This window comes from Sminthopsis crassicaudata, chromosome 2 (assembly GCF_048593235.1).
Source record: "Sminthopsis crassicaudata isolate SCR6 chromosome 2, ASM4859323v1, whole genome shotgun sequence".
Lineage (NCBI taxonomy): Eukaryota > Metazoa > Chordata > Mammalia > Dasyuromorphia > Dasyuridae > Sminthopsis > Sminthopsis crassicaudata.
In genome coordinates this window covers 562,558,793-562,571,289 of record NC_133618.1, presented here as the reverse complement: position 1 = coordinate 562,571,289, position 12,497 = coordinate 562,558,793, and the positions used below count along the sequence as shown (strand labels likewise).

At 32.6% G+C, this 12,497-nt stretch overlaps 1 protein-coding gene across 1 annotated transcript in view; it reads right to left on the bottom strand.

Annotated features, from left to right (window-relative positions):
* Nucleotides 1–12,497, bottom strand: part of AGBL1 (AGBL carboxypeptidase 1) — a 1,143,822-nt gene that overhangs the window by 758,752 nt on the left and 372,573 nt on the right. Inside the window, exon 18 of the mRNA XM_074285224.1 lies at nt 12,070–12,250. Coding sequence (XP_074141325.1) covers nt 12,070–12,250 — 181 coding nt within the window. The remainder of the gene's footprint in view (nt 1–12,069; nt 12,251–12,497) is intronic.

Sequence of the window (12,497 nt, the reverse complement as noted above, 5' to 3'; positions counted from 1 at the left end):
TGAAACCTTCAGAAGAAAAGTTTAGATCCAGAGACAAAGAAAAATTCAAGAATAATAGTTAATTGTTCCTTTATAATTTTATACAGATCAGGTAGCATCCTATTCCAAGAGTATAATCACATTATTACAATTCTATCTGTATGAGGGTAACAGAAAATGCCAGGAACTTTCAGCTCATGTTAGCTGAAGTCAACACATAGGCTGTGTGCTCAGCTTGTTGCCATACAAGCTCCCAGAGGTTAATACATGGTGCCCTGCTGAGTTTACAACACATCCCTGCAGAGTTTGAGTGTACCATGCAGATCTGAAAAGAAGCTGGCCACCTGGAAGCCATCCTGCCTCTCCCTTTCCCCTTTCCTTCTTTATTCATCTTTCTCTTTTCTCTTCTCTTCTGCCAATAATTGCAGTGTCTCTGCATCCATCTTCAGAAGAAACTCCACATGGGGGAGGGAAAGAGATGGAGGAAGGAAGCAACACTCAGTAGCTTCAGAAGCCAAATAGGGAAGGGAAAGTCAGGGGAAGACTGGGGAAGCATTTAACCACGTGATCTAACAGGAGCCTTAGAGGAGTAAATCTGTCCAACTTGGAAGGATTTGCAGGCACTTGGCTCATTAAAAAATGTGTGCTTCAGAGGAACCTGCAAGTCATAAGAATCTTAAGCTAGTTTCTCTGATGGACTCCTCAATGAGATTTCCAAATGGAGCCATTGTTGCCAAGAGGAAGAGAGAAGAGGAAGCTTCTAATGAAGAGAAGTGAAAAGGGCATAGATAGATCCTTATTCAGCCACCAATCAAATTCCCACTGAGAAATATCAATTTTTTTGCCAAATCTCATCCATTATGAGGCATACTCTGTGCAAGTATCAATATTTACTGAGTGTCAATGGGGTATTGAACATCGTGTCATGTACTCAACAGGTAATTTCCAACAGAGATTCATCAAGCAGTGACAGGGTTTCTGCCTTCTGGGGGGTATCACACTAAAATGGGTTACACTAATGCAAACGTGCATGAAAAGGGAGATATAAAATGATGTCCATCCACATGCAATAAGATGCATTCTTTTTTCATAGTGAAGGTAAAAGGAGAGAATGAAGTTCATATAATAAATACACATTCTCTTCCTCATCTAATCTCCTAGAAATGTATGTATTTACCTTTTATGGTACAAGTACATCCAAAGGGAAGGATTTGAAATTCATAATAGACTCTGGGCCCCAAGAAAAGACTGATTGATGTTTCCAAGAGAATTCAAATTCCCATGAGATTGCTTGCCTGAGATATGAATTGATTGTGTCAAGATGATAATAGGGACTTGGAGGGAGAGAAAGGGATTGGTAAGTGGAGAAGTTGAATGAATGCAGTCTCAAAAGGAAAGTGGTAGGAGGAAGCAGGAGGAGAATAATCTATTTTCTGAATGCTGAACAAAAGCTCTGGGAGAAAGAGATAGATTCAGAAAAACAGAGACTGACACAGAGAACTAGAGATAATGACTTTCTGCAATCAAGACAGGTGAATGAGATAGATGCTATAATCAGAGATTCAGAAGCTTCATGAATTCAAGTTCCCAAGTTCAGTCACTTGAGATCATTGTTATTGAGTTGTTTGGGTCATGTGATGTCATTTGGGGTTTTCTTAGCAAAGATACTAGAATGGTTTGCATTTCCTTCTTCAACTCATTTTAAAGATGATGAACCTGAGGCAGAAGATATAAAGTGACTTGATTATATCAAGATAATAATAGGGACTTGGAGGTAGAGAAAGGGGTTGATAAATGGAAAAGTTGAATGAATGCAATATCAAAAGGAAAGTGATGTGAGGAAGCAGGAGGAGGATAGCCTACTTTCTGAATGCTGAACAAAAGCTCTGAGAGTCACTATATAAGGGACTTGCCCAGGTTCATACTGCTAGTATCTAAGGCTGGATTTAAACTAAGAGCTTCCTGACTCTAGGACCAGTGCTCTGTCCACTATGTAACCGTAAATCTAACTTCTTCATTTCATATGTGACTGGAACTGAGGCTCAGAGATATTAAATAACTTGAAAAAGTTACTACACAGGTAGTAAATGACAAATTGGAGTTATAATCAAGTTCTATGACTCCTTCTTCAGCAGTGTCTATTCTATGTACCATGTGGAATATCTCTAGTTTTTTTATGAAAGAGACGTTTTCCATATCCTCTTTAGAATCCTGAGGAAATCCTAGAGAAGAATCTTTATCCATTATTCATTCCAGGATAAGATCCTAATCCATACGTAATATACGCTGACTATTTTACTAATTATTTTTGTTTTGGTCATTTTTTTTTCTATTTGTAAAATGCATGAACTTTGGTCTTTTCTTCTGGTGCTAACTAAATTCAGATGGTTTTAGAGGTTTTCAGCTATATTAGTTTAGGAGTTTCAACCAAATGAGATAAATTTATAATCCAAATGTTTTACATTGAAACAAATAAATTCTTTTGAATATAGAATTAAATGACATGGTAGTTACTCACCATATTCTAATTTCTACTATAATCCTGTGTAAACATTGTTTGGACTAGATTTCAAGTTCCTTGAAATCAGGAGAAATATTATATTTATCTTAGTCTTTTCCAGAGTGCACCATACATTGTATAAAGCACATAGTTAAAACATGTTTGTAAATGAATGAATGAATGAATGAATAAATTTGTGTACAATATAAATGTGATCTGATAGTAGGGTGTAAATGAAAGAGCTTATGTTTGGAGATAGAATGGATAAAAGCTCTGACTAAAATTTTGGATTGAATGATCCCATATAAATCAATTAATCTTTTCAAGCTAAGTTTTCTCATCTGTAAATTACAGATAGTAATATCTCTCCTGTATGTTTCACTAGTATTCTTCTGCAGATAAAATGAAATAATATATATTAGTGGTTTTTAAAATAAATTTTATGCAAGTTTCAGTTCTAAATTCTCACCCTCCTCCTGCCTCAGCCTCCACACATTAAAAAAATAGAAACTCCTTTACAAATATGAAATCATGCAAAACAAATTTCTACATTACCTATGTCATATTCCCTAGGTAGAAAGAGTAGAGAGAGTAAGAAAAAGGGAAAAAAGAGAAAATATATGATTCAATCTACACTGAGTTCGTTAATTCTCTCTCTGTAGTAGTATAATATTTTTCATCATGAATACTGGTGGAATTATAATGTACCATAGCATTGATCAAAATTACTAAATCATCATTGTAATATTATACTGTGTAAATTATTTTGTTTCTGCTCACTTCACTTTGCATTAGTTATATGGGATTTCCTATGTTTTTATGATAATACCCCCTTCATTATTTCTTATCGCATTTCTTTATGTAACTTGGTCAGCCATTTCTCAGTTGATAGGTACTCCCTTCAGTTTTCAATTCTTTGTCACAATAAAAAGAGCTGCTCTAAATATTTTTGTATATATGGATCATTTTTCTCTATCTTCTATCTCTTTGGAGTGCTTAATTACTAGCAGGATCATTGAGTCAAAGGGTACGTATAGTTTAATAGTTTTTTAGGCATGATACAAAATCATTTTACAGAATTTTGACAAGTTTACAACTCTATCAAATATAACTATTTTTTCACATCCTTTCTATCATGTTATTTTTCTTTTTCTTTCATTTTAGTCAATTTGATGGGTGTGGGGGGATGACTCTGAGTTGTTTTAATTTTCATTTCTCTCAATAATAATGATTAATAATGAACAGTAAAAAAGTACTGTTCATACCTATGGATGATGAAAGATGTGAGACTTAAGAGACAGAAAGGATCACAGGAGGTAAAGTGGATGATTCTGAGATCATAAATAGATTAGAGGAACAGCGAATAGTCTACCTCTCAGACCTGTGGAGGAGGAAGGAAATTATGACCAAAGGAGAACTAGAGATCATTATTGATCACAAAATAAAAGATTTTGATTACATCAAACTAAAAAGTTTCTGTACAAACAATACTAATGCAAACAAGATTAGAAGGGAAGTAACAAATTGGGAAAATATTTTTAAAGTTAAAGGTTCTGATAAAGGTCTCATTTCCAAAATATATAGAGAACTGATCCTAATTTATAAGAAATCAAACCATTCTCCAATTGATAAATGGTCAAAGGATTGAACAGACAATTCTCAGATGATGAAATTGAAATTATATCCACTCATATGAAAGAGTGTCCAAATCACTACTGATAAGAGAAATGCAAATTAAGACAACTCTGAGATACCACTATACACCTGTCAGATTGGCTAAGATGACAGGAACTAATAATGATGAATGTTGGAGGGGATGTGGGAAAACTGGGACACTAATACATTGTTGGTGGAGTTGTGAAAGAATCCAACCATTCTGGAGAGCAATTTGGAACTATGCCCAAAAAGTTATTAAACTGTGCATACCCTTTGATCAAGCATTGCTGCTATTGGGCTTATATCCCAAAGAAATACTGAGGAGAAGAAAGGGACCTGTATGTGCCAAAATGTTTGTAGCAGCTCTATTCGTAGTGGCTAGAAACTGGAAGATGAATGGATGTCCATCAATTGGAGAATGGTTGGGTAAATTATGGTATATGAAGGTTATAGAATATTATTGCTCTGTAAGAAGTGTCTAGCAGGAGGAATACAGAGAGGCTTAGAGAGACTTACATCAACTGATGCTGTGTGAAATGAATAGAACCAGAAGATCGCTGTACACTTCAATGTTGTATGAAGATGTATTCTGATGGAAGTGGATATCTTAAACATAAAGAAGATCCAACTCACTTCCAGTTGATCAATGATGGACAGAAACAACTACACCCAGAGAAGGAACACTGGGAAGTGAATGTAAATTGTTAGCACTACTGTCTATCTACCCAGGTTACTTATACTTTCGGAATCTAATACTTAATGTGCAACAAGAAAATGGGATTTACACACATATTATATTGTATACATATTATATTGTAACACATGTAAAATGTATGGGATTGCCTGTCATCAAGGAAAGGGAGTAGAGGGATGAAGGGGATAATTTGGAAAAATGAATACAAGGGATAATGTTATAAAAAATTATTCATGCATATATACTGTCAAAAAAATTATAAATAAAATTTAAAAATAAATAAATAAAGTGGATGATTCTGATTATATAAAATTATCACAACTTTCAATAGTCATATGAACAGTACTCTTCCATACTCCTCTAATTTCTTTATGTATAAATCATACATCTATTATGAGTTTATCTAGGTATATGGTATGAGTTTTTATCTATATCAAGTATTTGTCAGACTACCTTCCAGTTTGACCATTAGTATTTATGAAAAAGCCCAATAGCTGTGATCTTTGGATTTATAAAATAATAGTTTATTATGTTCATTAATTTCTGAATATTTAAGACTTAATCTTTTCCATTGATTGACCACTCTGTTTCTTATTCAGTACCAAACTGGTTTTGATGGCTAAAGCATTGTACTATAGTTTGAGACCTGTTAATTCTAGGCTCCTCTCCTTCACATATTTTTTTCAAAGATTCCCTTGACATTCTTGTCCTTTTGTTATTCCAGATGAATTTTATTATTATTTTTCCAGCCCAATAAAATACTTCTTTGCTAGTTTGATTGTTATGGCCCTGAATAAATAAGCAAATATAATTTAAGTATTATTGTCACTTTTATTATATTGACTTAGCCTACCCATGAGAAACTAATATTTCTCTAGGTATTTACTTATGTGAAGTGTGTTTTGTAATTATTTTCATATAATTTCTACATGTGTCTTGGCAGGCAGAATCCCACATCTTTTATATTATCTCTAGTTATTTTAAATAGAATTTCTTTTTCTGTCTTTTCCTCCTGAGATTTACTGGTAATTTTAAACAGAGATGCTGATAATTTATGTTGTTTTATCCTGCAATTTTGCTGGCATTTCTAATTGTTTCAACCATTTTAGTTGACTCTCTAGGGTTCTCTAAATAAGCATACCATTTGCAAAAAGTGATAGTTTTGTTTCCTCATTACATATGCTTATTCCTTCAATATATTTTTCTTCTCTTATTGCTGCAAAATATTTCTAATTCTGGGTGATAATACACCATCTCTGATATTATTGCAAAGACTTCTGGCTAATCTCCATTACATATAATGTTAGATGTTGATTTTAAATAGATATTACTTCACATTTTAAGGAAAGTTCTGTTTATTCCTATGTGTTGTAGTGTTTTTAACAGGGAAAAGTGATGTATTTTGTGAAAATATTTTTCTGCATCTATTGAGGTAATCATATCATTTTTTTAAAAAATTATTATTGATACGATCAAATATGCTTGTTAGTTTTTTTTTAATGTTGATTCATTTCTTTATTGCTGGTATATATCCAACCTGATCATAGTGTATGATATTAGTGACATATTATTGATATTTCAAGGCTAGTATTACTTTTTTTTTTTGCATCAACATTCATTAGGGAAATTGGGCTACAAAATTATTTCTCTGTTTTGGTTATCCCTGGTTTAGGTAATAAAAGTAATGTGGAAGAACTTCCACTTACCTGCTTTCTTAAATAATTTATGTAACATTATAATTAACTGTTCTTTAAATGTTTTAGTACAATTCATCCACAAACTTACTTATGGCTTTTTCAATTTATTTTGTTAGATGAGGTTCTTTAAGTATTGTATTTTCTGTCCTGTTAATCTAGAAAACATATTTTTAGAAATATTTTAAATTTATAATATTAGTTTTGTTGGCATATAATTGGAACAAAAATGGTCCTGATATTTGTTTATATTACATCTCCCTTGGTTGTGATTTCACTGTTTTCACTTGTGACACTGATAATTTGGTTTCCTTCTTTCTTTATCTTTAGTTAGATTGACCAAAGGTTTCTCTATTTTATCATTTTTAAATAGCTGAGTTCTATTTATTACTTCTTTTTTACTTACAATTTTAATAATTCTTTTTTGGTTTTCAGGATTCCTATTTTGTTACTTTAATTGGGGGTGTTTTATTTTTCCTAGAATTTATCTTTGTTGTTTGCTGTTTGTTTGTTTGTTTTTGGTGGGTGTTTGTTTTTTGTGGGGGTTTTGGTATATATCCAATTTTTTGTTCTGTTCTCATTCTCTTTTAGTGACTTAAGTAATATACAAATTTTCCTAAGTATTGCTTTGGCTTACAACACAGAAATTATGATATATTGTTTCATTATTATTATTATTATTATTATTATTATTATTATTATCTTTAATGAAAATATCTGTTGTTTCTATGATTTGTTATTTGATCCACTCTTTCTTTATGATTAGATTATTTATTTTCTAATTAATTTTAATCTATGCTTCAAAGGCCCTTAGTTAAATGTAATATTATTAAATCATGGTCAGAAAAAATTAATTTTTGTGCTTTTCTGCATTTGTTTGTAAGGTATTTATGCTATAATACATGGTGACATTTTTTGAAGGTATTATGCACAGCTAAGAAAAAAAGATTAGCACTTTCTATTCCCATTCAATATTATTTAGTGTTCTAACATATATGTTTTCTAAAATTCTAATTATCTCTTTAATTTCTTTGTTGTTTATTTAAATTTATCTAGGTCTACAAGAGATTGATTGAATTTCCCCATTATTATAGTTTTACTGTTTCTTTTTATATTCATTTAACTTTTACTATAAAAATTTGAATGCTATGCCATTTAATGAGGTATTGATATCAATTTAATATTTTTAAACCATTTGTCAAAATATAGTTTGCCTATATATGTCTTTTAATTGGTCCATTTTCCCTAATCTGAGATCCTGGTTGCAACTTCTGCTTTTTTTATTTTTAACTTTAGCTGAAGCATAATAGAGCTTACCATCAGTCTCTTATTTTAATCATATATATATATATCCTTCTCTTTTAGATGTTTTTAATAGAAAAACATATTGCTGAAATTTAGTTTCTAATCTTTTCTGCCATCCTTTGTAATTTGAGCATTTGATTCCATTCACATTCAGTTATGACTTCTGACTTTGTATTTATCTTAATTCTATTCTCATATTTAGCATTCTCTTGCTGCTCTGCCCTCCTCAAGAGTGTATTTTATTTCTAACTCCTGCTTTCATTAATCTACTCTTCCTCTTCCCCTCCACCATCACCTATTTCTTTTAACCACTTTTACAAATAAGTCACTGTTGGGCAAGATGAATCTCTGAACCTATGTATATGTATATCCTTTCCTCTTTGAACAAGTTCAGATAGGAATGGGGTTCAACTGTTGCCTTTTCCCCTCCATTCTCTCTTCTATTGTATAATGAATTATGCTTCATACTATTTGTGAGATAATATCCCCATTCATTCTCTCCTTTCCTCTCTCCTAGTAAATCCCCCTTTCTCATATGGCTATTCTTTTGAGATAATCATAGACTAATACCTCAGGCTTCTATCTTAATAAACTCCTTCTCAGACTTTTGTTAGTGATAAAGTTCTGAAGTTATCATTTTTCTTATAAAATTATAAACAGTTTAATCCCTTTAGTCCCTTATTATTTCTCACTCATGTTTATCTAGTTACTGCTTCTCCTGTACCTCATGTTTAAATGTTAATTTTTTTTTCATTTAGCTTTGTTCTGTCCTTTAAGAGTGCTCAAAATCTTTCTATTTCACAAGTATCATTTTTTTTTCCTCCATAGAATTATAATCAGTTTTGCTTAAGTATAATCCTAATTTCTTTGGTTCTGGAATATTATAATTTAAGCCCTCTACTCCTAAGTAATTATAGTTGCCAAATCTTATGTGACTATTCTGGCTATAATTCTTATCACTTGAATTCTTTCATTCTTTCTTGATGCTTGTAGTTTTTCATCCTTGATATGGGAGTTATGGATTTGGGCTATATTTTCCTAGGAACTTTTATATTGGGATTACCTTTCAGGTGGTAATCAGTAATTTTTAAAATTCCTACTTTGCTTTCCATTTTGAAGATATCTGGATAGGTATTTAAAAATTTTTGTCAATAGTTTTCAGATAGTCCATTGATTCTTAAATTATCTCTCCCTCATAAATTTTCCTGTTCAATTATTTTTCCTATGAGATATTTCACATTTCCTTCTATTTTGTCAGTCTTTTGACTTTGATTTATTTTTTTTTTGATATTTTATGATGTCCTTAGCTTCCATCTTGCCAATTCTAACTTTTAAAAAATTATGTTATTCTGTGAGATTTGGTACCTCTTTTACCACTTGTAGAATTCTAAATTTTAAGAATTATTTTCTTCAGTATTGTTTTGTCTCTTTGGTTGTTATTGATTTTCAGTCATGTTCAACTCTTTATGAAATTTTCTTGGCAAATATATTGCTGTGGATTGCCATTTCCTTATCCAACTCATTTTATAAATGAGGAAACTGAGGTCAGTAGGTTGTCACCCACCCAGAATCACATAGGTAATAAGAATCTTACATTTTTTAGGCATTTGAGATTAAGTGACTTGCTCAAGGTCATATAGCTATTAAGTGTCTGAGACTGGATTTGAACTCAGATCCTCCTGTCTCCAGGCCTGGTGGTCTATGCACTGTGCCAATTAACTATTCCTGCTAGTAAGTGTCTGAAATCAAATTTATATTCATGAAGATGTTCTTCCTAACTCCACATTCTCACTCTGTTCATTGTACCACCACCCATCTGGGCACAAAATCTTTTTTAACAAAGTTGTTAATAAATTAGTTTATTTGTTAGTTTTGGATTCTGTTCATTACTCTGGGGTATATTTAACCATAGCTTCTGTCTCTTTGTGACTGTCACAGTTCAGTTTGAGGATCTATAAGTGTTCAATATTCTCAAGATGGCATGATTTGAGGAGAGATCTGTTCACTGCCCAGATATGCTACCCTCAGTTCTCTTGTCCATCTTCATTCTTACCTACACTCATGAAGGGAAAATATCTAGTAGATGACGTATTGGATTAGGCTCTTCTTAAAATCATAAAGTCATTAGGCTCTTCATAAAGTCATGACAAGTAGCCTCTGTCAAATTTCTTTGAAGATCACACATCTAGGATAGTCCTCATTTCCCCACCCGTCCTATAAGGCTGTTGTCATAATAATGGAAGTTTGAATAATATTTGAACTCTATGAGAAAAGATCCAATATAAATACAGGGAATTACTTTTGCAAAACAAAGTAAATCTCACATATACTTTCTCATGTTCTAATACATACAATGTTATTGATGATCATGCACAGTCAGAGGGAAAAAAGCACTCAAGTGAGAGTAGGAGAATGATATCCACTCTTAACCTTTCATTAATTAGTTGTGAGACCTTGACCAAGACCTTATTCTCTCTAATTCTCAGTTTATATATTCATCTGTAAAATAAGAGGGTTTTAAAAAGTTTATCTCTAAAATCACTCTTAGTTTGAAAATCTATGGTTTTATGATTCTGATAAATTACAAAAGTAAAAATGTATGATAATATAATTCAAGAAAGATATTCTGACATTCTGAAGACCTAAATCAATCAGCTGTAATGGTAAAATTCCATTTATACTTAGGCAGGGAAAATGATAATATGTGAGGGCCACTTCTAACTTTAAAGTCAAAGATTTACAGAATGACCCTGTTTTCAGAACACAGAATATCAATAACAGAAGAGAACATGGGGAAAGGTTAACACTGAACACCTGACCAAGGACCACTCAATGGAGAGAAAAACTAAAGAAAAGAGTAAGAATGAAGCCCCAAACCCCAAAATATAACTGCAATTCTCCGCTTCCCCACCAGCATTTTTACATCTAATACAATGATCTCAAAGATACTCATATATACTTCTGTTCTTAATGTCAATACTTTCCAAAATAATGATTTAATTGATGTGCCTAATCCTTTCATTAACAGGATATCTTTGATAGCTTTTATGTCCCCCAGTATTCAGAAACTTGTAACCACACTAAGCAAACGTCAATGACATTCCTCAAATGTGTCACATAATCATGTGACCTATTGATCAGACCTATATAATAACTGTTCCTTCCTACAAGGACATTTCAGAGTTTGCTTGCCACTGGCATAGCCTTTCAGAATCTAAGATACCATGATGAATCTGGAATAAAATTTATCTGGAATCTGGAATACTGGAATAAGACATATTCCTCCTATGCAGAATAGGAATATTTATTAGAAATATAGACCAATAGACCAAGTACTTTCATTTATTTTATTTTTTTTTGTGGGGGGTGAGGCAATTGAGATTAAGTAACTTGCCCAGAATTACATAGTAAGTATTAAGTGTCTGAGGCCAGATTTTAACTCAGGTGTTCCTGATTCTGGGGCAGGTGCTCTATCCACTTCAACATTTAACTGTCCCACAAACCAACTACTTTTAAATACTTGAGTATTTAGGCAGTAAACTCAATCAATGAGTATCACTCCAAGGCATTGCTCACTACCTAAATCTGAGTTAGTGTAATTGTGACAAGCCTCTATTGAGAAGGACCCACTTCAGCAGCCACATGAATTGATTCTGTGTTGTCTAGGAGGCCAAACCATGAAAAAAGATATTTGTCCAATATAAACTTGATGCTGCTGTCTTAATGTGTAAGTTCTATCATTTCACCACTGTTCTCAGAAGACAGAAAGGCAATACTGATTTTCTATCAAAAGAGCCTTCAAAGAAAGTATCATTACTAAAAATGAATACCAAATGTCTAAATACATTTATTTTGGGGAGATATTTTTGGATAGATTGAGGAGAGGCGCTCTCCTAAACTTCTTCCATATAATATTGTTTCTACTCAGAAATGAAAATACTGAATCTGCAGGATTGACTACATCAACAGAGATGGCACAAATGGTCACTGAGCTGAATCTAATGAAATGAAAAATCAGAGAAATTATACATTATGATTCTCTGAGACATCATAAACCTGGTACAGATTTGCCTGAATCCTATATGCTATTTGAGACAAATCAAAAATATTGTCCTGGGTCCAATTGAGTATATTCTCAGCCATGAGTGTGTAAGGTCAGTCATAACCATTCTGAAAGATGGATCCAGTGAGATGTTACCATGGTGACATAAAAATTACATGGGGAGAAGTGGCTGACTTACTTGCCATTGATGACGCCATCTGGGTTCAGCATCGGAATAATCTTGAAAATGAAGTTTTCCCTCAGGAGCCCAGCAATGGGGTCACTACTTACAAGGAACTCTAACGTCCCCTTCATTACCCAGCTAGAATTGCTCTCTCCTGGGTGAACACGAGCGACAATCACATGATAGGGACGCTGTCCTAAAAATAAAACAAATAAATTTATGAGTAAATGAATGGATGGATAGATAGACTAATAGATAGACAGTGATGTACAGATGGATGGATGAATAATCTAACTTGGCTTGGTTTCTATGACCCCAGTATTGCAACTGTGACTTAGAGACACATACCAACAGACAATTCCTAAAAAATCAAATCTGATCTAAATAATACTAGCCCATATTCACAGAACACTTGAAGGACAAGAATTTACTTTCTTTACAAC